Genomic DNA, 24,562 nt, shown 5'->3' on the forward strand with positions numbered 1-24,562 from the left:
ATTCCGATTATATTACTTTTAGTTAGATAATTTTGTTCCATTAGCGTCTACTTTCGAGTTGTTGGGAGTGGCGGCCACTGTAATTCCCGCTCGTTCCTGCGTTAAGTTTTCAAACCATCCCTGGCCACGTCCCGAGAAACCGACACGTCAGCTTCCCCGATTTTGAATCTAATTTAATTCTTAATTTTCTCAATATTTTTTAAGTCCGTTGAAATTTGAAATCCGGAAAAATACACAAAGGGAAATTCGTCCATCGTTCTCACTACCTCTCTCTCTCTCTCTCTCTGCCCCAACTCACCTCACCGGGTATTTCCTATTCTGAATCCTCTCTCTTCTCTCTTCCTCCCACTGCAACTCTTCTTTGTCTTAAAGAAGAAGAAAGCTACTCTCTCTCTCTCTCTCTCTCTCTCTCTCTATCTATAGAAACTTGTCTCTTGCCAGGCATTTGCTTAAAGCTGAAAGAATTAAAAATCGAACAATGTCGTTCACTTTAGTGTTTCAAGCCATGTGAGGTCTGACAGATTCGCTCTTCTTCTTCTTCTTCTTCCGATTCTCGCTTACTCGCGGAATCGGTCGGTGCTTGGTCGGTTTGTGAGTGAATCGAGCAATGGCGGCATCGTCGTCTCGGGGACGAAGCAGTTCACCATTCCACTACAGGAGGCCATCGAGTCCGTTCTCGTCCTCGTCTTCATCGTCGTCGTTTATGAACGGTCGGCTATTGCCTCGCTCGTGCTCGTCGTCTTCGACGACGTATTACGGATCCGGCAACGGGTACGGTTCCAGATCCATGACTCCAAGTCGGCACCGGAGCGATACGGTGTACTCTAAGGGTTATGGAGGGCGGTCGCCAGTCGGATTTGCATCTGCGGACGAGCTTCTCGCCGAGGCAATGGATGCTCCGAGATCCGGTGGGGATAGTATATCGGTGACCATTCGGTTTCGGCCATTGAGGTAAATTGGATCTGATTTAGATCTGCTGAAGTTGAGTTTCTGGATTTGGGGCTCTGTCATATGTAATGTGTTTCTGAGATTGGAGATATTGAATTTGTGGTGCTAGTGAACGGGAATATCAGAGAGGGGACGAGGTGTCGTGGTACGCAGATGGCGATAAAATTGTGCGGAATGAGTACAATCCGGCTACGGCTTATGCATTTGGTATTGTTCTGAGCCGTTTCGAATTTTATGCTAATGTTGCAGGGGAATATTATGGACTTCGGTAAATTAAGAGTTGGATTTAAAGTTGAATTGATGCGAATACTGCTGATAACTATTACAAGCTTCGGTAAATTAATGTCTGAATTTAAACGGGATTAATTACAATTTTATTTCATTTGAAGACTATAACTGTAAAACTACGCATTAATATTGAGTTTGGCGTTCGGTGTTTGTAATGCCTAAGTTCTATATTCATAATTGTTTCTCCCCTTCCGTGCTCTACCAATGACAGATAGAGTTTTTGGACAATCTACTTCTACTCAGGAAGTGTATGAAGTAGCTGCTCGACCTGTAGTCAAGGCTGCCATGGAAGGTGTAAATGGTATGCTACTTTCTTTGAAAAATCTCCGTGCTTTATGTTCTTTTCCTTGCTATTATGATAGTTGTTATAGACATGGCTCACATTGCTCTTGGTCAGTAATGTGATGCAGTAGTGGCATGCTGCTTATTGGAAGTGTGCTTCAGTGATCAATACTTCACTACAAAAAATAGCTATGTTGCTCTAGTTGCCTCCTGAGAGAAATCAATGGGAAAAAAAGAACAGTACTAGTTGCTCTGGCCAAGGCTCTGACTATGAAGCCAATGTCACTGAAATGTGAAGACATGTTTCATTTATCAAGTGTTGTTATATAAATGACCAATATCCCTGTGGTTGCCTTCCATGGTTGGTGGATAAAAGAACAATGGTAGTTGTATGATGCTGATAGATAAATAACCAATATCCCTCTGGTTGCCTCCTGTGATTGGCTGATAAAAGAACAATGCTAATGATGCAATGCTGGTTGAACTTTGGCATACTCAATTAATGGTTTAAAATGATAAACGAGTCCACTTTTGATTTTCACCATCATGTATTTTTTTGTCTTGTGCTGCAATTAAGTGTTTGACCCAGAAAATAAGTGATGAAGTTAATATATCAATTCCTTGGCTAAGATTGTGCTTAATAATGATGCAGGAACTGTCTTTGCCTATGGTGTTACAAGTAGTGGGAAGACGCACACCATGCATGTAAGTCTAATTCTTCAAGATGTTAAATGCCCTTTCATGACTCTCAAAGTATCACTCTAAATGACTTAAACGACTATTGGCAGACTTTATAACTTGGATTATACTTTAACTGCATCTGATGAATGGGTTAAACTATGTTCAGCTGAGTCTTTCACTTCTACTGCTATGCTTTGAACTATATTATTTTTTGTGTGAGCTGTTGGTAAGGAAATCCCCACTGGATTACTTCAGATAAGTCTTATTGCTTTTTAGAAACATGTAGTAGTGCACATGTCACAACACTAGTTATCAAATGCAGCGATAATGTTTTGTTTCTTATCTATGTTGAGCAAGTTAACTTAAGTTCCTTCTTATGGTCTTGAACTCAGAATTTTCAGATCTAAAGTTCTGTTCCTAACTGATGCTGACTTCTTACTTCTCTTTATCAATGAAAAATCTGTTGAATCTGATGCAAAATCTGATTTTTACCCATGTATTAATCTCCACAGGGAGATCAAAATTCCCCAGGCATCATCCCGCTGGCTATAAAGGATGTTTTCAGCATTATCCAAGATGTAAGTGCCCCCAGAAATTAATTAAGCTCTGAAGCAGAATGTGAGTAATTGAGTTTCTCAGTCTAGGTCACTGTGTTTTCTGAAGCCACTTTCGTCTCGTATACTCTGTGCAGTAACGTTTCTTAGTTGGTGCAGGATTTTCATTTGCTTAATTCTGTTTTTCTATTTGAACTATGGATGACTGACTGTGTTTCCAAATCAGACACCAGGACGAGAGTTCTTGCTTCGTGTGTCATATCTTGAAATATATAATGAGGTTAGTTATTCTATAATGACATTATTTTTGCCAAATTGCATGGTAGCGTCTTGGTTGACATCTTTATAACGTGCATGGCTGCTTGGCAATTGGTGAACAGGTCATAAATGACTTGCTCGATCCAACTGGTCAAAATTTGCGTGTCAGAGAAGATGCACAGGTTTTTTACTTAATGCTCATTGGGTTCTTTTATCTTGGATATCTGTTAGGTCTTTAGTTATTTGCTGCTGGCTGCTTTTTCATTTATCTTCTAAAATTTAATTTCTTTCTTTTATTTAGGCAAAAAAAAAAAAAAATCTTGTTTTGTACTGCTTAACTTTTTAGCAAATTCGTACAAGTCTTCTTGAGTATGTGGTTTGTTGTGATTCCTGCCAGTTGATTTTATTGTACTTGCAAATTGTTGGCAGGGTACTTATGTTGAAGGTATAAAAGAAGAAGTAGTTTTGTCACCTGGGCATGCACTGTCTTTTATTGCTGCTGGAGAAGGTATTGTTTCTTGTGAATCTTTTGTCTCTGCTCTTTGGGTGGTTGTTGATTATTTGATTGATCTATGTATAACTGGTTTGATTTATGTTTTCTATGCAGAGCATCGTCATGTTGGTTCAAATAACTTTAATTTGTTGAGTAGCCGTAGTCACACAATATTCACACTGGTGTGTATCCTACCAATCTTTAGCTGTTGTTTTTCAAACTTTACTTTCTGTTGCCAAGAATGCTAATATGTTATTTTCATTTTTTTTATTTCATTCTCGTGTTTTTTTGTTTGTGACAGCAAGGAACAAATATAGTTTCTTTTGTGTTTTAAAGTCCAAAATTCTCATGAAACATTTCTGGTTATCTAAAAAAACATGAAACATTTCTGGATAGATAAGCATAATTCTATTATGTTTGGGGAAATTTAATGAAACTTATTGAAGCTCATTGAAACTTTATGAAGCATCTTGAAGACAATGAATTATTTCAACCTTATGAAGAAAATCTAATAGTATTTTATTCTATTTATCTTTTTAATTAAAATTTTAAAATACTTGAAAACAAATGGAATCTATACTTTATCAAAATGGGGAGATAAAGAGGAAAACAGTTTCTACATATTAAGGAAACTTAGCATATTGCTTTGGTATTACTTGCACGTTCTTTTAATAGAGATATTGACCGATAAATTCCTTTTCTCCATTCTTACTATTATACTCAAAGCATTTTCTGTGAGCCCATTTTTGTCATTAATTGTTTAAAGTTTTTTTTGTATGAGTTAAAAAAAGAAGCTTTAGTTATGTTTGGAGAAAGAATCAGCTAAACATTAGAAACAACTTGATCGTTGTTTAATTTTATTGTTGCAAATATTACATTTCTAGTAATTTATATATTTTATTGGTACCTACATATATTGTGTTTGTAGGAGTGATTTTTTTTTTTTTTTTCACATCTCTTCTTGTTTTATTTTGAATTATTGTCAAACAAATTTGTTGTGTCTCTATGTAAAAAGTTGTGTAGACTTCAAACTTATTTAATTGGCCTTAAGATTTGTATATTTTTTTTAATACATTTTTACCATTTCTCAGCATATTTTTGTCTTTTCTTGTATGTTTATGAAACATTTCTGAGGTGACCTAATCAAAACATATAAGCAATGTCTTAATTCTTGTGTGGCACATTCTGATCAGCAGTTGTTTTTGTTCTTTGAGTGATTTGTTCTTATGTTTGCTTGCCTGGCATGTGGTATGTATACAAGGTTGGAATTTTTTGCAATTAAATTAGTGAGGAATGTTTTACTATGCTAGCAGAAACAATATTTTGGAGAAAGTTGTAAGTGAAGGAACTGTCCATATACTACATTTTGGCTTTAGCTTTTTCAGAGTTCAGACAAAAAGGAGACATGGATGCATTTAAGCACATTATGATATTGTGTTGGCTAATCTCTACATTGCTTTCTGAGTTATTATATTTGTGGCTCTGTGTACTTGTGCATGTTTGATGTTATGCTTTTTGTCAAGAATGACTGGAAAAATTCAATCTTATTTCCTTTGAAGGGTTTACTGCATGTATGTACAAGGCAACCTATTAGAATAGGCAATTTCCAAATATGGATTTGGAAATCTATACCATTTAGGATACAATCACAACCATATATTCTGCAATAGAAAGTCAAACCAATCAAGTGAGTAGGTGAAATATCAATAGGACTGGTAGTGGCAGGATTTGAATTAGATGTTGTAACTTGCATAGGTGGAGGAACCAATACTTTTCTTCTTGAGTATTCTTGTAGTGGATAGGAAGTAAGTAGTGGAGGCTTCCCTAGTGGCATACTTGATGAGTCCTTTGAGATAATAGAGGGGAGAGAAGAACATGGTAGCTCAAGAAGAACCAAATCCCGTTCCTTCTCCTCTAGATCTGTATTCTCCCCTTGAGGATAAGTTTGGACAAAATAAGGAGTATCCTCAACAAAGGTAACATTTGCTGAAATAAGAACTCTCTTGGTAGGAGGATGATAGCACTTATAACCTTTTTGAGTGGATGAATACCCAATAAAAACACACTTGAGGGCATGAGGATCAAGCTTACCTTTGTTAGGATTATGAACATGAACATAAGTGACATAACCGAACACTTTAGGTGTCAAACAACTAGAGGTATGGATGTCAGGAAAGGTCTTGGTGAGAAGTTGGATTGGACTTTGAGAATCAAGAGTTTGAGAAGGTAGCTTGTTGTCATAGCCCAAGGACAATATTGTAATTAATGGTGGGATAAGATTATATTTAGGAGTTGGTATATTGGTAATTAGAGCCCAAGCGCACATGGCCACTTGGATCCTAACAGTAGAGAGTGTGTTCTAAGAATTCTCTAGAGTGTAACCAACTCTTCGATAAATAAGAAGCTCTAAAGAGGATGGGGATCGTGTGGTTTATTCCACTAATCTTTTCCCTCTCTTCCTTCTTCTCATCTCTTGAATTCTCTTTGTTCTTGTCTCCTGCCAATTCTAATCTCTTCCTCAATAACGGAAGAGACCCCTTGTTAGATCTCAGATCTGACAATTGGTATTAGAACCGACGATTTGGCCTGAGCATTGGTCATGGCTGAAAGCACTAGGGCAAAACAAATGGAATTCAGTTTGAATGCGAATGAATCGGGAATGCGCCAGAACTAGGAGCAGGTATTTGGAGACTTTGGAGTTGGGAATCCAACATACTTAGAGGAGATTAGTCGGAGTCGATCGAAGAATGCATCTAATTTGGATTGAGGGTTAATAGGATCAGGGAGGAATTTGCTGGATTGAGCTAACTGTTGAGTGCTGCCTTGAGCATGTTTGCTTGGCAGCCCAACGCCAGCCTACTGCCTACTGATGGACTTTGCTCCCAGGGCTTCCTCGACACCAATTTTGATGATGACAAGGAGTAGATAGAGGCCTAATGATTGGGTGGAGATTGTAGTGACCCCGCTCCCAGAGATCCCGCCACTAGGAATTCGAGAGGCAGTGCCAAAAAGGTTGATACAAATATAAACTTAAATGAAAACATTCCCAAACTTTTCTCGATTAACAGAAGCTAAAATAAATGCTTACATCAAATCCAAGATATTAAATCCATTAGGGCTTAATTGCCCACAACCCCAAAACACAATTGAGTTCAATCATAACAAAACGAAATAGTCTTTTCCCTATATTAAAAATACTTCCAAAGATCTTTTGGTCAAGAAGGCTCTGTACACAAATCTACACAATTGAAGATCAAACTCCACTGGCCTCGCCCTCATCTATAGCTTTACCCTTATCTGGAATGATGCAAAAGTAAGTATGAACCACAAGGCTCAGCAAGTATAATTTGAAAGGAACAAGAAGCAAAAGGAATCAAAGTAGAGTGGAATTACTTGTTACATTAAATGCACCCACACCATGCTTCACCACATCATATAAAAGTGTAAACATGCCTATATGCCCACATAACTACATCATATAAAAGTGTAAACATGCATATATGCTCACATAACCACATGATATAAAAGTGTAAGCATCAATTTGTGGACCAAAGTCCTTCCATGCACTTATTTTCATCAGGCGAGCATAATGAGTTGAAGCTTCTTCGTGTCAGATTTTCGTCTACCGAGCTTGGGGCATGATAGCCATTAAACACAATCCTCGCGTCAGGCATTCGCCTATCAAGCTTGGGGCATGATCACCATTAAACATGATCCTCTCGTCAGGCATTCGCCAATTGAGCTTGTGGGCATATCTCGCGGACTCTGTCTGCTACACGTATTAACCATCATGCAACACATAAGCATCTCAAGGCATAATTATGATTGTATGCATACATGACCATACTCTTAAAAATATTCCCAAACATATGCTCACACATGGCTATGTAATACGAATCATCATGCTTATGAATGTACTTTTACCCCCAATAATGATTAACCATAACATACAAATAATGAATGAACACTTAAACACCGACATGAACTTGCAACACGGATAATACGCACACAGTACAACATGCATACAAGATAACCAAAGTCTTGCATGGAACTAATCAAGAAAGCACTATTCCTTAGGAAATATAAAGTGAACCAAAACCCTATTGAAGCCTTTAAGGAGATTCATCTAGAATCTAGGAAGAATAACAAGATTAAGCACGATCGCGTAGGCAAGAACCATAATATCAAACGTAGGAAGCCTAGCTAACACAAAAAGAAATCGAATTAGCTAAATTCTAGAAATATCAGATTACAAGCGGTGAATTCAAGGACTTGTTTCGGTCTCATAACTTGGTCAAATACTACGAACAATATGGCTAAATTGAAGTTCATGATCTCTAGTTTCTGAAACAACAAGCGGATTGCAAATTGGATATAACCACAAAAAGTTATACCCCAAAAACAAAAGTAAGGTTAGTTTACTCGGAAGCAGTAAAATTCTAGATTTAGGCAGTGATTCATAGGTTATAACGGGCTTAAAATGTAGCCCAATAATTCAGGTAATGTGTCCAAAATAAATCTTATGATGTCTAGGTTTCGGAACAAAAAGCGGATTTTAAATCGGATATAGCCACAAGAAGTTATACCCAAAGAGTACAACAGGGTTAATTTGTCCGAAATAAGAGTTCCCAAATACAAAAATTGCGGAATGAAATGAATGAATTTCTGACATGGAAAAGGAATTTAGGAACTTGCTTCAAAAGGAAAAAGACATAAGAACTTGCATATGAAAGGAAAAAGAGAAGTAAGAACTTGCTTTTGATGGATATAAATACCACGAATCGAACCAAAAACGTAGCTGATGTAGGAAGAAGATAACGGAACCGAGCTGTTGGAAAAAGAAGTAGAAATGCTGGAATTTGCACCAGCTCCTAGGGCTTCGAAAACCAGAGAGAGAGAGAGAGAGAACAAGAGAAAACGTAATGCCTTATGGCTTACACCCTTACCATTGTTATAGCCTTCGGAAACTAGGGCGAGAAAGGAGAGGAGAATAGAAGAAGATGACTCCTTTTCACATCAAGACTCCTAGCCTACTTCTCCTTTTTATTCATACCTTTGCATATATATATATATATATATACACGTACACGACAACCCCTTTTCCTTCAAATCCCAATTTAATTTGAAGTTTTAACATAAATTATAATCTCATCTTGTTTTGAAGTTTCGACATAAATCATAATCCCATCTTGCTTTGAGTTTTTCATATCTTTATAATTTCATTTTTATTTATTTATTTATTTATATTATTTTTTTTAACTTTTCAAACATCACACATAATTTCTTAAATGTATTGACCAATTAATAACAAAATGCCACACACACGCTAATAATGACTAAACAACCTAAACCAGCTAACATGTCGTTATAGAGACAAAGGAGGAAAATTTGAACTGAGGAGTTGGGGGAGCTCATGCCACATTCCCAGGGCCGTGGATGGACATTCCCTCATTTGAAAGAGATAGGTCCAGATCGTGGATTAGGCGATGCGAGCGGGTGTTTTGCCAATATAGAGTGGCTGAAAGGGAGAAGGTGAATATGACTGCAGCCTATCTAGATGATGCGGTTGATGCCTGGTTCCAGAATTGGTGTAGAGATAGGGTGGAGTGGAGTTCGCTTGAGTTCGTATGTGGACTATGCAACTGGTTTGGGGAAAAGACCAGAACAAATGTCATAGAGGAATTCAACAAGTTGAAACAGAGGGGAACTGTAATGGAATACTAGGTGAGGTTTGAGGAACTCAAATCCTTACTATCTCTGTCTCACCCCTTTGTAGACGAAGCTTACTTTGTGTCTAGCTTCATCAGTTGGTTGGATTATTAGATTCGCCCCATCATGAAGATGCTTTACTCAAACATTAGTTGGGCAGGCACCAGAGCAAGCTCACCTCCATTAGATAGCCCTAGAAGCGTTTGCAATGAAACATAGGTTATCCCTTAAGGGAAACCGGGAGAAGTCTTATGGTGGAATAAGTAAGGGAAGTAACTAGCTATGGCAGAGGAGTGGACCGATAGGGAGAAACCAATAAGCCCCACCCCTAGCTAAGGCCGTAACTATGGATCAGAAGAGGCAATTGGGGTTGTGTTTCCGTTGTGGTGTGAAATTTGGTCTGGGACATCAGTGTAAGACGATGCTACTTACAATGGAGGGCCAATGAGAAGAGGAAGAAGTGGAAATCGAGGAAGGGGAAGAGCAGGAAGGGCAGGCTGATGGGGAAGGAGGAAGGGAGATATCCATGCATGCATTGTAAGGCTATGCCTCAGGCAAGGTATTGAATGTTAAGGGGATTGTGGGAAAAAGGAAGCTAGTGGTACTGATTGACAGCAGCAGTACCCATAGTTTCTCAGATGAAGAAACGACCACTGCCTTGCAATGTGAATTGCCATATAAAAGGGGAGGGAGAAGGAGGGAGAAGCCCTCTCGAATTGGCAGATTTGTGTTTTGTTGTTGCTGCTATTTGTTATTAGTTATTGCTATAAACCCTTGTATTAGGGGATTTTCCTATAGTTTTATAGCTGAATTCATTCAAAAGGAGAAGGATCCTATCAGAGACACTCAAGAGAGCTATGGCTCAAGCCCCAATTTTGGCTCTCCTAGACTTTTCTAAGGAGTTCATTTTTGGAGACAGATGCCTGCCACACAGGGATTAGGGGTTGTATTGATTCAGGAGGGCAGACTTGCGGCTTACATGAGCCAAGCCGTAGCCCTAAGTCACCTAGGCTTGAGTATCTATGATAAGGGGCTGTTAGTTGTGTTAATGGCTATAGAAAAGTGGAGATACTATTTGGAGGGAAGGCAATTCACCATAAGGACATGCCACAGGAGTCTAAAGTTTCTTTCCTAGCAGAGAACACATAATCAGTTGCAATGGGAGGGGATCGTCAAGCTGATGGGGTTTGACTACATTATTTAGTATAGGAAAGGGAAGGAAAATTTAGTGGCAAACGCACTATCAAGGAGGGAGAATACATCTAGCTGCCATGCTATATTAGCTTTGGTCCCTGATTGGGTGGTCACTGGGGAGGATGATCAGTTAAGGAAACATACATTTAATCATTGCATGACCCTCCCATAGGAGGGCATTTTGGGTTGAATGTCACTTACCATAGGGCATGGTTTTGAAAGGTGCGAGGCACAGCGAGGCGCAAAGGGTCCTAGAGCCTGAGGCGCACGAGGCGAGGCGCGCCTTTGCGAAGCGAGGTGTACCTTTTAGAAAAAAAACTCAAAATCTTGTAAAATCATAAAAAATTATCAAATTATCAATAATAACACATGCATATCATTAATGTTTCATTATCTTCAAATTCTAAACTAACAACATCAAAGTTCATTCATTCATCATGCAATTTCTAAACTAGAAACATCATCAAAGTTCAAACTTAAAGTCTCATACTCAAACAAGTACCAATCATCGTGCAAAGTTCTAAACAAACATATAAACACTACAAGTACACAATCAATAAAGAAGTTTTAATCATCATCATCATACCCTTTACCAAATTGAAAATCATCATCTTACGGTGCCATATTTGGCTCATCCCTGATTCCCTGTTATTTTTCTTCTTTTGCATGTACTCTTCAATCTCTTGTTTTATTGATGGAGGACATTTTGGAATAGCTTTAGTATTCTCCACAATCAATAAACACTACAAGTCCACAATCAAGAAAATGCTTTCATTTTGAAAAATGCTATTTTTCTAGGTTTGGAAGATTAGCGCATTTTTTCTAAGTCTGAAAGATTAGGGCATTATAAGGAGACATATAAGAAAATGTTTTCATTTTGAAAAACTACCTCCCGGTATTTTGATAGTTAATACTCATTGTTGTTAAGATGATTTTTAATGAATTTTTCAAGAAATAGTAGGTATGTATTTTGGGGGTGGTAAAATTGCTAAATCTTGAGTTTGTATTAAAATCAAAATTCTATTTTCTTATTGTTATAGATTTTGATTTTTTAGATATTTTTATTGAATCCAAATGGGGGGTACTTTCTTATTTACATTTATGTATTAAAGTAAATGGAAGGTAAAATATAAATAAAAGAAAATGTGGACATTTACTTAAACTAAAGAAATGTAAATAAGTAGTGATGTATACATGTTGAAACTGAGAAGAGGGGATGCTGGAGAGGAGAGGAAGAAAGGATGTAGGCAGGATGCAGGCGCGGGTTTCATGAGGCGCGCCTCTTGCCTCAGCGCCTCACCTTGCAAGGCGAGCGCCTTGCTAAAACCGCATCGCCTCAGCTTAGGCGGGGCGCCAAACTGGCGCCTTGCGCCTAGGCGCGCCTTTAATATCTATGCCATAGGGTAAGGCAGCTTTTTTATTAGCCAAGGCTTAAAAAGGATGTGACTAAGTACATGTTACAGTGTGCCATTTGTTAAAGGTGCAAGCATGAACAAGTCCCCTATCTAAGTCTTCTTCAGCCATTGGAGATACCTTCCCAAGCTTGGGAACAGATCTTCATGGATTTTGTAGGACTGCCCAGCTCTGAGGGATTTGACACCATCCCAGTGGTAGTTGATAGGATGATAAAATTCAGCCACTTTATTACTCTGGCATACTCATTTACTGCTACAGAGGTGGTTAGGAAACTTATGGACTCGGTGTTTAAGCTACATGGGTTACCAAGGGCTGTTGTCTTCGATAGAGATAAGATCTTTACAAGTTAGTTTTGGAAAGCTTTGTTTTAAGGGTTGGGAATAGGGCTGCATTTGTCATCAGCTTACCATCTAGAGACTGATGGATAAACATAGCAAGTAAATCAGTGCCTAGAGACATATGTAAGATACCTATGCTTTGCATAACCAAGGAGTTGGAGTAGGTGGATGGCATTGGCACAGTGGTGATACAATACCAATTTCCATACAACTCACAAGAGAACTCCATTTGTAGTGCTCTTTGGGTACTCACCCTCTATAATTCTAGCTGTGATGTACTACACTCTAGTTGAAACCTTAGCTGATTAGAACCTACAAGCAAGGTTGGAGGCACTGCAAGTTATAAAAGGGAACTGACCATGGCCCAATAGAGAATGAAACAGATTGATGACAGACGTCACACAGATAGGACCTTTTGAGGTAAGGGAGGAGGTCGATTTGACGGTTAAAAGGTTTAACAACACCTTTTAAGTAAGGGTCCTACATCTAAAATCAGCCCTAAGTACTATGGGCTCTTCAGGATCGCCCCCAAGATAGGGCCAGCCGTACCCCGTGTTCCATGTATCCCTTTTAAAGTGAGCAATGGGAACAATTGAGGAAGTTAGTAGAGAGGTTCTTGAATTGGTTGAAGATAGAATTGTGGAGGTGGAGCCTCAAATAGTGTTGGACAAAAGGGCGATCTACAAGGATTCCATTCCCCTCACATAGGTTTTGGTGCAGTGGACACACTTGCACCACGACAACACCACTTCGGTGTACTTGCCAAATCCACTCTAGCAATATCCTTGGGTGACTAGGCTTCTTTGATTTCTTGGGGATAAGAAATAATTTAAGGGGAAGGGGTTGTCATAGCCCAAGGGCACTATTGTAGTTAGTGGTGGGATAAGAGATTGTAATTAGGAGTTGGTATATTGGTAATTAGAGTCGAAGTGTACATGACCATTTGGGTCCTAACAACAGAGAATTTGTTATAAGAATTCTCCTGAGTGTAACCAACTCTCCCATAAATAAAAAGCTCTTGAGAGGATGGGGATCATGTGAGGTTTATTCCATTGATCTTTTCCCTCTCTTCCTTTACTCGCTCTTTCTCTCTCTCTCTCTCTCTCTCTTTTCCTCTTGAATTCTCTCAGTTATTCTCTCTTGCCAATTCTAATCTCTTCCTCAATAACGGAAGAGACCCCTCGTCAGATCTCAAATCTAACATTTGTTAATGAGAAAGGTGGCTGTTAAGGCCGCTTCTCCCTAATAATGTTTGGGAACATTACGGTGGAAGAGAAGAGCTCTACTAATAGCCAAGAGGTGGCCATTCTTTCTCTCATCCACTACATATTGTTGAGGGGGGGTATAAGGGCAAGAAGATTCATGGATAATGCCTTTATTTAGAAAGAAAACAGATAATGATTGATTGAATTAATCTTTTGACATTATTAGACTTGAATCTTTTAATCTCAACCCCAAATTAATTTTTAACCATGTTGTAGAACATAGGAAAGATGGTTCCCACCTCAAATTTAGTTTTTAGCAAATACAACCAGACTACTTGGGTGCAGTCATCAACAAAAGAAATAAACTAACGTGCCCCGAAGATGTTAGGAATAGTTGAAGGACCCCATACATAACTGTGAATTAGAGTAAATGGAAGGCTACTTCTTTTATTAGGAGGAAAGGATATTCACTTGTGTTTTGCAAAGTCACACATAGCATAATGAAATTCTTTAACATCTAGGCCTTTGAATAAGGATGGAAACATTATTTTAAGAACTAAAAAAGAGGGGTGACTAAGATGGTAGTGATGAAGCCATAGCTGATCCTTACTGGACTGAGCAAGGAATGACACGGGGGAAGCTTTCCTCTTATTAGCATGCTCGTCCAGTTCCTCAAAGTAGTAGAGTCCAGCCATAGCCCTAGCATGCTCAATCATCTTCTTCATGTCTTGTTCCTGAAACTCACAGAAGGTTGGGTGGAAAATAACACTGTAGCTAGCATCTGTGGTGAGTTTTTGAATTGAGATAAGGTTAGTGAAGAGTTTAGGGACATGGAGCACATTCTTTAGTGAAGAGTTTAAGGATCTGTCTGCCATTGTAATTTTTCTAGAGCTTGAACATAGAGTATAAGAGATGAATTGATGTGAGGTATAAGTCATCGATATGTGGCTCTAGAGAACATGTACTTGTCTTAGCTTTCTTTTCAAGAGATTCTAACAAACTCCTCAGCTTTTCAATCTATGCCTTGTTAAGTTCCATTGCATCTCCTTGTTCTGGAACCCTTTGTTTAGTTTGTTGATGGCTGCTAGCTACATAGACTTGTCCTTGGCCCTTTAGTTGTCCTCCCTTGGATGGCTTCCCATGGAGTTTCTGGGCTTTTTGCAATACGTGAACCATAATGAGTCATTGTCCAATACTTTCTTCTCCTCTCTAGGTCCCTTACTCTGAGTAGAAGCCTTCAAGGATACAAAGGAAGAGCTTTCTGTAGAAGGATTATCCAGCATCTTTCCTCATCGTCCTTGCTTTGCACGCACTATAGAAATCATCTCATTTAGAGATGGAAAATCGTCCTTACCGAGGATTGGAACTCTCACTGCATCAAACTCCATGTTGAGGCTTACAAGAAAATTATATGTCCTTTCTTTCTCAACAAACCTCTTTTGTAAGGCCGCATCCTTAGTGCACTTCATTTTAAGGCATTGAGAGTCGTTTAACTCTTGCCACAGAGTCTATAATAGATTTGCATACTCAGTAATGAATCATGAGCCTTGTTTGGTAGCTGTTGCCTTAATCATGATCTCATACATCTGAGCAACATCATGCACTTTGGAGTAGGTAAGCTTCACTGCATCCCAAATATCCTCGGTTGTTGTTAGGAACACAATTGTGTCACTAATCTCCGGAATCATTGAGTGCCACAACCAAGACATGACTAGAGAGTCCTCTTCATCCTAGGCTGCATACATGGGATCACCCTCCTTTGGCCCAGTCCCAAGTAGGTGGCTTAGCTTTCCTTTACCTTTTAGAAAAGTCTGGATCAATTGTGATCCCATGTATGGAGCCTGAATATTCTTACCGTTCAAGTAATTTTTACCGTTCAACTGGTAAGCTGCTTGAATATTCTATAGCTCTCCTCCTAAGCTTACACCATTACTTCCAGCAAACGGAATTTCCGTTGTACCACTGGAATCAGCCGAATACAGCTTGGTGTTGTGGGTATTTGACATTTTATGTAAGAAGATTGAATATTGGTGAAGGCCACGACAATTGAAGCCACAAAAGGATAGTGATCGACGTCCTAAGGCTTTGATACCATGTCAAGAATGACTGGAAAAATTCAATCTTATTTCCCTTGAAGGGTTTACCGAATTTATGTACAAGGCAGCCTATCAGAATAGGCAGTTTCCAAATATGGATTTGGAAATCTATACAATTTAGGATACAACTAATTTAGAATACAATCACAGCCATATATTCTTCTAGAAGATATACCATACATCTATAGAAAGTAAAACCAATCAAGTGAGCATATCTTTCATGTTTCTTCAACACTTTTAAATCCTTTTGTGTTTTTTGTTTATGTAAATTGAAGGATATTTGCTTCTCTTTTCTTGTAATTTGATATGGCCTTGTCTATTTGCAACTTCTACACTCCTATGTTCTTCAGTAATTGTTCTCTCTTATTGATTTTGAGTTGTCTTTTTGTGTTCTGGTTATCATTTCCCTATATCTAACATTTTAATGCATCTACAGATGGTTGAAAGTAGCGCCCATGGTGATGACTATGATGGAGTGGTCTTCTCTCAACTTGTATGCTTCAGCTGATATATTATTCTTGGGGAATTGATAATTATTTTTGTTATGTGATAGTCAGTGTTCTTTTTTGCCTTTCTATTTCAGAATTTGATTGATTTAGCTGGATCAGAAAGCTCAAAAACTGAAACTACTGGTCTAAGGAGAAAAGAAGGATCATACATCAACAAAAGTCTTCTAACTCTTGGAACTGTAAGTGCTTAAGAATTATTTTTAATATCACATTAATATAATTTTTAACACCAGAAATGGATAAGAAAAGGTTTTATACAATTTCTTTACTTGGTGAAAGTTATTGTACTTGATATTACATCTTAGTCACTTTCGGAAGATTGTCTTATTGGCAATTTTGGCCTCTGGGCATTGGCTCATGTGAAGGGGATGTGGTTTTATCTAGTTCACTAAGTCTAGGTTCAAACCTTTCCCTCGTGGGGGAATGAAAAAGATGAAAAGAAAGAATCTGCAATTGGTATTTTCATTTGTCAACATTGGATAATATTTCTTGCTGCTAATGCAATGACTGTTTAATGGTCCATGTTCTATTTTGCTAGGATGTTCTGCCTGTGGCTTCACTTAATTACAACTTCTATATGCATGCTTTTTAACTCCAATTGCATAATTGTTTTTGCTGGAATGCATAGGTCATTGGAAAACTAAGTGAGGGGAAGGCATCTCATGTTCCGTATCGAGATTCCAAGCTTACCCGCTTGTTGCAGTCTTCACTGAGTGGCCATGGACATGTTTCGGTGAGTCGAGAAGCAAAAGGACGATAATGGATTTGTTTACTTGGATCAAAATTATATTTGCAACCAAAATGGTTTGGCTTATGTTCATTCAGCTATATGTCCATTATATAATATTCATAAACTACAATATTTGATGTCTGATGAGTTTTCAAATTTCTCCTGTAAATTTGTTCATAAATTTACACCCATATATTTTCCTGTCAACACAATTCTGACCCATAATGCAGTGTTCGGAAAAGGAATTGGCAAATACGAAGTAGCAAGATGTGACATGCCTCTCACATTTCTTTTTATTCTGTTCCCTCCAGCTTATTTGCACAGTTACTCCTGCATCAAGCAATATGGAGGAAACTCATAATACGTTAAAATTTGCCAGCAGAGCAAAGCGAGTGGAGATATTTGCCTCACGTAATAAGGTGTTGTGGCAACAATAGTTTGCATCATTATAAACAAAGAATGTATTGTAAATATGCTGCTGAAATTCATCATATGCTGCCTCCTAAAATGTATTTTGTTTCCCAGATTATTGATGAAAAATCTTTGATTAAAAAGTATCAAAGAGAAATATCAACCCTCAAAGAGGAGCTTGATCAGCTACGGAGGGGGATGCTAGTTGGTGTTAGTCATGAAGAGATTATGAGCTTAAGACAAAAGGTTTCCTTCCAGATCTTACATATTTTGCATGTGCATGGGACTTCATTTGTTCTGATCGTTGAAGGCAAAGAATGCTATTTGACAGCATAAATGATGTTACCTATTTCTTGTCTTCAACGTATATATCTTTCCATGGGAATGACTTCACAGATTTAGGTTCTTTCTTGATGCTCACCTTTTGTATTAAATTTAATAGTTGGAAGAAGGCCAAGTGAAAATGCAATCACGATTAGAGGAAGAGGAAGAAGCCAAGGCTGCTTTAATGAGTAGAATTCAAAGGCTAACCAAGCTCATACTTGTTTCTACAAAGAATTCACTTCCTGGACTGAATGAGGTGCCCAGTCATAAACATGATCATTCTGTTGGCGAGGATGATGTAAGCTGTTTTTTTTTCAAATATATGTTAATATTAGCATAGTTAATCTGTATCTCTGCCTCTTTTATTCTTCTTTTAGTTCTTTTTTGCTTAAACTTGAACAATATGTTAGCCATTTATTGAACTGAAAATATTAGCTTTTTTGTTGAAACTTCTTATAGGAGGGATCTGGTAACTTTTTGTTTTGGGGTGAAGATATTGAAATAAAAAAATTGGATTTCATATTGTTGTTATACATGCACAAGTCTTGGACATACTGGAAATTAAATAACGAAATTATCTTAAACTGTCAATTGCAGCGTGAAATTTCATATGGTTCTGTGTTCTTTAGATTTTTTAATTAAAATTAACATTATTCTTTGCTTTCTCTGACTTATGAACAGTTTGTTGGTGCCTACATGGTTCTTGATGCATTCTTCTATTCAATTATTTGGGCTGTACGATGTTGGATTCTGAGGCTTTTTGCATATTATGAGCCTATATAATTGTCAACTATGAAGGACAAAAACTTTGAAATGAAGTATTGTAAACACCAAAACACATACTTGTGAGATAGTAAAGTTTTGTAATGTTTTGGTGATGATCTATTTGACACACAATTATACATTTCAGACATGCTATGTGGTACAATAGAAATTACTTCTGGAGACAGGGTATATCTGAAACTAGGAAGTTGGAAACACTTGTTTGTTTTATTGACTTTTGGGAATATTGGAGTTAGATTGATGTATTTAAATTACAATGATGTTTGAGATTATGATTTTTTTTAACGAGTGATTTTATCTGTTTTTGTTGCTGAATTAAGATTGATTTTGGGGTAATATTTCAGGGATATTGTTCTTCTTATCAACATAAAGTAATAAGAATATCCAAAACTGTAATTTTTTTGTTCTATTGCTTGTGTACATATCCTCACTTTTTCAAATTCCCATGTCTTGTGTCCCTCTAATTGTTGCTTCTCAGGCTGTAAAATCTTTGGAGGTTACTTTTTTGTTTCATGCTTTTCTTTTTTTTTTTTTGGTATGAGAATCATTTTTCAACCACATCCTTAGTGGCCATATATATTTATAACTGTATTTTTTGTACATTTTTATATTGACGTGATGCTGGTTTCATTCTCCTGTGTAACTTCCTTCCATGTCGATCTTTGCCAGAATGAGTTCAGCAATGGTTTTGTCTATTGCTCTCCACGAGAAAGCTTCTTCTTGGTTTCTAGTGTTATTTTTCAAACTAGAAATAATGAGCTTTTGTTCTTTTATGATATTCCAGAAACTGGATGCTCTGCACAATGGTTCTTTGCTTATAGAAAATGAGAATCACAAAGATTCGCCTTCATCTGCTCTGGCTGTTCCATCAGATCCTTCTGATGATGCTAGGCACAGGAGATCATTGAGCCGGCCGAATGATGAATTATCTCCAGCTGGGAGTACAGTTACTGAATCAACTCAAGTGCGTGAACTTGTTGGCAGTGCTTTCTGTGGGTTACATAATGGCACTTAACATCTGTAACTATGTATCTTCTGATGGAATGCAGGGTGGGATCACAGTGTCTGATCAAATGGACCTTCTTGCTGAGCAAGTTAAGATGCTTGCCGGTGAGATTGCATTCAGCACTAGTACTTTAAAGCGATTGGTGGAACAGTCTGTCAATGACCCAGATAGCTCAAAAACTCAGGTAAATGTTTTCATTATCAATTTTAAGATCTGTACTTCCTTTTCATGTGGTGTGTTTTCATTTCATTCAGAAAAAGCTTATGCTACTGGAGATAAAAGATAGCAGTATGCAAGAAAATTCCCATGTATGACACCACTGTGACGTGTTTATTGCCCCCTACCGAGCAAGGGTGGGATTGCTTGAGCCAACCTCTTAATTTCTTGGTTTGATACTTCAATTATGAACGTATACATTTCTGGTCCTCTAATTCCACAGGGGAAGGGCAATTATGTGCTGTACTAAAGCTGGTCATAAACCATTAGGGTGGTGTGATTAAAAGGCAGTAACTTAAAGAATGATCCGTTTTGTTGCAAACAACATACCAAGCCTTTATCCTGCAAAAAATTGCACACATCTTAAATAAAAGTCCCTTTAATAAGACAAAATGCTTCAGCATGAACAATCAAGTACCAGACAAAAAGAGGAACTAATTTTTATTGTATGAAAAAAGTCCCATGGTTTTTAATTGTTATCTGATGAATGAAACAGGCAGAAGGGACCAATTGGACACGTGAGTGGTTGCACACCCTTAGAAGTAAATGCAATGATTTGACTTATCAGCTCAGTTTTAACTTTTAACACGCCATGGTACTTGTACGAACTGTTCCTCCAAGTGCTTTTCACAGAGTTGGAAAAGAAAATGAAAAATCATGTGTACTGTTCCATGTAAAAGTTGTACTAATATACACTTCTTTGTGTTTAACCTTGCATTTATTATAATTTTAATTGAGTTGAAGTGTTGTTTTTGGATTCACTCATTGCTTGTGACACAGAACTGAATGATGTGTCTCTTAGACCATTTGTTAGTATGCTGATAGAAACCACTTTGCTGCAATCTTTTCAATGTACTACAATCTCTAGCATTAACTATTTCAGTTGTGTTATATTCTGGTTTGTCTTAATCACTTCAAGGGCAGGCATGCCTCCTGAGAATTTCTGTCCAAGATCACATCAAGTTGGCTTTTCAGAATACTCTACCCCATTTTTTCACCTTTCTCTCTACATGACTATAAATTTTTGTCCAAGATCACATCAAGTTGGCTTGTTTTCTGATTTTAAGTTTTAAGCTAATTGTTTGCGCATCTGTATCTGCAATTTCATTGACAGATTCAGAACTTGGAACGTGAAATCCTAGAAAAGAGAAGGCAGATGAGGATTTTGGAACAAAGGATTATTGAGAGTGGTGAGGCTTCAATTGCTAATACTTCATTGGTTGACATGCAGCAGGTATAGACACTTCCTGTTGTCTTTTCCTTTTATTATTCTACTGTATGCAACTCAATACATATTCTAATTTCGGAAATAACTCAACAATCACGTTGTTGTTTTCCTTTCTGTACCAACAGACTGTGATGAAATTGATGACCCAGTGTAGTGAAAAGGATTTTGAGCTGGAGGTCAGTATTCCCATTAGTTTGTTGTGTGCTGTTTTATTGCACTGTGGGATCAGAAAAATTATTTATTTCAACTTACCGTTCCTTTCGTTTGCTGCACATACTGATAAAAGCTGCTTTTTATTGATGTTTTAAATCTTCGCCTAAACTATATGTGACAACCACTGCAGATAAAGTCAGCAGATAACCGGGTACTCCAGGAGCAACTGCAGAACAAGGTCAAAATGCTATCAGTCTACTATTCCACATACTTTTTTCTAAATTTTGCTCATAGACCTATATTTTATAAATTGTCTCCCTGGTTTTTCTTTCTCTCATTTGCTTAAGAGGATTTTCTTTTCTTTGTTGCATCAGTGTGCAGAGAACAAGGATTTGCAAGAGAAAATAGATCAGCTGGAACAGCAGCTGGCTTCTGGAGTTGGTCATAAATCACCATCATCTGAACAGCATATGTCTGAAGAATACGTGGATGAGTTGAGAAAGAAAATTCAATCTCAGGTGATTAATTGATCATCTGAATGCTCATTCATTCTCAAACAGCAATCAGATGTTGCTTTTTCTGTTTGTGTTGGGAATTAGGTCATATTGCTACTATAATTAAGCCTTCCAAACTTGTTGGAGTTTGGTTTAGCTGCTCGTTCTTGACACTTATTTAAACTACTAGAGGATATATATCTCACCCCAACAGTTGTATGTTTTAACTTTAGCCTAAGCAAAAGTTAGTGATTGGTTGGTGATTTACATTTTATTTTGTGCCTGGGACTGTCTATCATATTGATGACAAGTTGTCAATCGTGTGGAGCATTCAACTAGCAATGCTGGCAGGTTAAGTTAGCAATTGGGTGGTATTTGTTGGGGTTGGGTGCTGGTGACATTGTGATGAAACCTCCTGTATAAAGGTGCTACTCCCACATTCAGTTTCTCATATGTTAGGTTGAGTCTTTGCTTTTAATATTCTCGCTTGGATTAAGTCTTCTATTTGCATTAGTCAAGTTTGAGGAAACTATTGCTCACCACATATCTAACTCAAGGATGTTTAGAAACTCTTATGAGTATGTAGAGTTTATTCGAAAGCAGAACTTTTATAGATTATATACATTGCTTGTGATATGGAACTTACATATATTCTTTTCTTTCTTTGGGCAGGAAATTGAGAACGAAAAACAAAAGCTAGAACATGTGCAGATTTTAGAGGAGAACAGTGGATTACGTGTGCAGAATCAGAAATTGTCTGAGGAAGCCTCTTATGCAAAGGAACTGGCTTCGGCTGCTGCTGTTGAGTTGAAGAATTTGGCTGGTGAAGTGACAAAGCTTTCAGTACAGAATGCAAAATTAGAGAAGGAACTGTTAACTGCTCGAGAATTGGGGCATTCTAGACCTGCTGGTTTACAAACTGGTAATGGTGGCCCCCGGAACAGCACTAGAGCAGTGCGAAAAGGCCGGCTTTCTGGTCGAGTTAATGACGCTACAGGAATGGGCTATGATTCTCTGGACTCGTGGGACCTTGACCCAGATGATCTAAAAATGGAGTTGCTAGCAAGGAAGCAAAGGGAGGCAGCGCTTGAGGCTGCCCTGGCAGAGAAGGAATTTGTTGAAGATGAATACAGGAAAAAAGTTGAAGAAGCAAAGAAAAGGGAGGCAGCTTTGGAAAATGATTTAGCCAACATGTGGGTGCTTGTTGCACAGCTGAAAAAGGATGGGGGAGCCATGCCTGAGTTGAGCTCAAATGAAAGGCATACTGATGGTATGATGAACCATGTGAATGATCCAAAGTTGGATGGTGTAGAGAGTGTGGACACTGTCCTCAAAGAGGTGCAAGTTCAGGATGTTGGAAAGCCAGCTCAAGATATTTCGAAGGAAGAACCTCTTATTGCTCGTCTGAAGGTCTCTCTCTCTCTCTCTCTCCCCCCATTCATTACTTGTTGAAAAGCATGCAAATCTGGCAAATTATGATCATGAGCGAGTCTGAGAAAATTCAATTCGTGAATTTTTATTAGCTTAGATACACCTTTCCTGGTACAATTCCTCTTACTGAAGGGAACAAAATAGAATATCTTTATCTGCTTGGGTTTGGTTGCTAGCTTTATGGTAGGTAGTGGTGCTAGGTGCTAGGCAATTTCCCTCTATTAGGTTCTGATGAAGTGATGTATGAGGTGCCACATTTAGGGCAATGATTATGATTGTACTATATCATGCGTCTTCAGTGCACGTTTGCTATTGCTGCAGTCATAAAATTTGCACCATTACAGGTATTCTAAGTTTGGCATATTTAGGATCCACGTAACAGGTGCGTGATAATGGATTTGAACAGTTTTCTTGATCTGTGTGCAACAATGCACAACATAACTTGTTGGCAAATCTTATTCCTGAAATATTATCAGATTTAACTTGAGCAAGGAGTGATTTAAAGTGGTTTCTCGAAAATATGACATGCTATGTGATCCCTCGCATTGGAGCTTCTTATGTACTGCTTTAGTTATTTTTGTGTTCTTAATTGCTTTCAGGCTCGAATGCAAGAGATGAAGGAAAAAGAACTCAAACATTCTGGGAATGGGGATGCAAATTCTCATGTATGTAAAGTATGTTTTGAGTCACCAGCTACCGCAATGCTTCTCCCTTGTCGGCATTTCTGTTGTAAGTTATTTGGATGTTAATGCTCTATCCTCCTTGCACCCTCAAGCCAAGTGTTTGTAGCGCTTATCTTTCTTAACCCTTTTTTGCAGTGTGTAAATCTTGTTCGCTCGCTTGTTTGGAGTGTCCAATATGTCGAACAAAGATTGAAGACAGAATATTTGCTTTTACTTGACATGGTGTTTTGTACCCTGAATCAAGGGCCAGGTATAACTAGTCATGTTCGAAAATGCGGTTGAAATTAATGTTGATTTCCAGATAAATTTTGCTTCATGGTTTATTGATTATTAGCATTATTTGTTCTGGGAAAACATTTAATTTATTTTATGTTAGTTTGCTTTCAGGGATTCGTCACCTTTCACCTGTTTGTAGATTTTCCGTGGGATAGCAGGTGCCATTCTTTTATTAGTTGGCCTGTATGTAAAACCCTTGCAAAGGTATATTTGGCTTTTACTTCCCCAAGGGGCTGTAAAAATAAAGGCAACGAACGGGAGCAAAAATTGAAAAGAAAAAAAGAGAAAAAAAAGAGAGTAAATGTTGTAAAAGAGAAATTGTAAACTGCATCTGGAGATTTCCAATTCAGCATGCTGCTTGTTTCCTAAATACCAGCAGTTTGAGTGAAGAGTGTCCCCCTCAACTTTACCTTGTTCAGTGTTCTACAGAAAAATACACCCCGCTCCCCGCAGCCGGCCATTTTACATTATAGATACATATACAATACGTGAACTTATAAGTATATATATGTACGGACGTTTGTATGTGTACATGTATATGCAAGTGTGTATTTTTATATATACCTATGTATGTATATATCTATGTAAGTAGCATATATATAAATAATGAGTATATGCGTACATACACATATTATATATGTATGTATGTGTTGAGAGAAGAATGCACAAGAGAACAATAAACTAAGAATCACATATATTATACATGTAAGCAGATGTATATTTCTACGTATGGATATCAGATGTTCTCGATATTCTTTCCTTGAAATGTATACCATGACGATTCATTGACAAATAAATCTGCATATGTTATGAGTAAAGTTGCACAGAATAATTTAGAAATTATGCTCATTAAGAA

The 24,562-nt window shown here is 37.8% G+C and overlaps 1 protein-coding gene across 1 annotated transcript; it reads left to right on the top strand.

The window, feature by feature from the left end:
* Window positions 1-236: 236 nt before the first annotated feature.
* On the top strand, window positions 237-24,110 carry LOC127802059 (kinesin-like protein KIN-7D, mitochondrial). Its single transcript, XM_052337722.1, has 25 exons — window positions 237-951; window positions 1,058-1,155; window positions 1,448-1,537; window positions 2,171-2,223; window positions 2,712-2,777; window positions 2,980-3,033; window positions 3,134-3,193; window positions 3,441-3,519; window positions 3,619-3,686; window positions 15,899-15,955; window positions 16,046-16,150; window positions 16,600-16,704; window positions 17,013-17,120; window positions 17,227-17,358; window positions 17,555-17,734; window positions 19,004-19,183; window positions 19,269-19,409; window positions 20,556-20,675; window positions 20,795-20,845; window positions 21,013-21,060; window positions 21,197-21,340; window positions 21,989-22,726; window positions 23,347-23,476; window positions 23,566-23,680; window positions 23,818-24,110. The coding sequence occupies exons 1-24, from the start codon at window positions 608-610 to the stop codon at window positions 23,646-23,648; spliced, it is 3,234 nt and encodes a 1,077-aa protein (XP_052193682.1). The 5' UTR covers window positions 237-607; the 3' UTR covers window positions 23,649-23,680; window positions 23,818-24,110.
* The last annotated feature ends 452 nt before the right edge of the window (window positions 24,111-24,562 follow it).

This window comes from Diospyros lotus, chromosome 5 (assembly GCF_014633365.1).
Source record: "Diospyros lotus cultivar Yz01 chromosome 5, ASM1463336v1, whole genome shotgun sequence".
Taxonomy (NCBI): Eukaryota; Viridiplantae; Streptophyta; class Magnoliopsida; order Ericales; family Ebenaceae; genus Diospyros; species Diospyros lotus.

Excerpts from the sequence above, each read along its gene's own strand:
- LOC127802059 (XM_052337722.1), top strand. The coding sequence starts at position 608 with ATGGCGGCATCGTCGTCTCGGGGACGAAGCAGTTCACCATTCCACTAC. Across the intron at positions 3,687-15,898 it reads GTCACACAATATTCACACTG|ATGGTTGAAAGTAGCGCCCA; the intron begins GTGTGTATCCTA and ends ATGCATCTACAG. Across the intron at positions 21,061-21,196 it reads AGGAGCAACTGCAGAACAAG|TGTGCAGAGAACAAGGATTT; the intron begins GTCAAAATGCTA and ends TTGTTGCATCAG.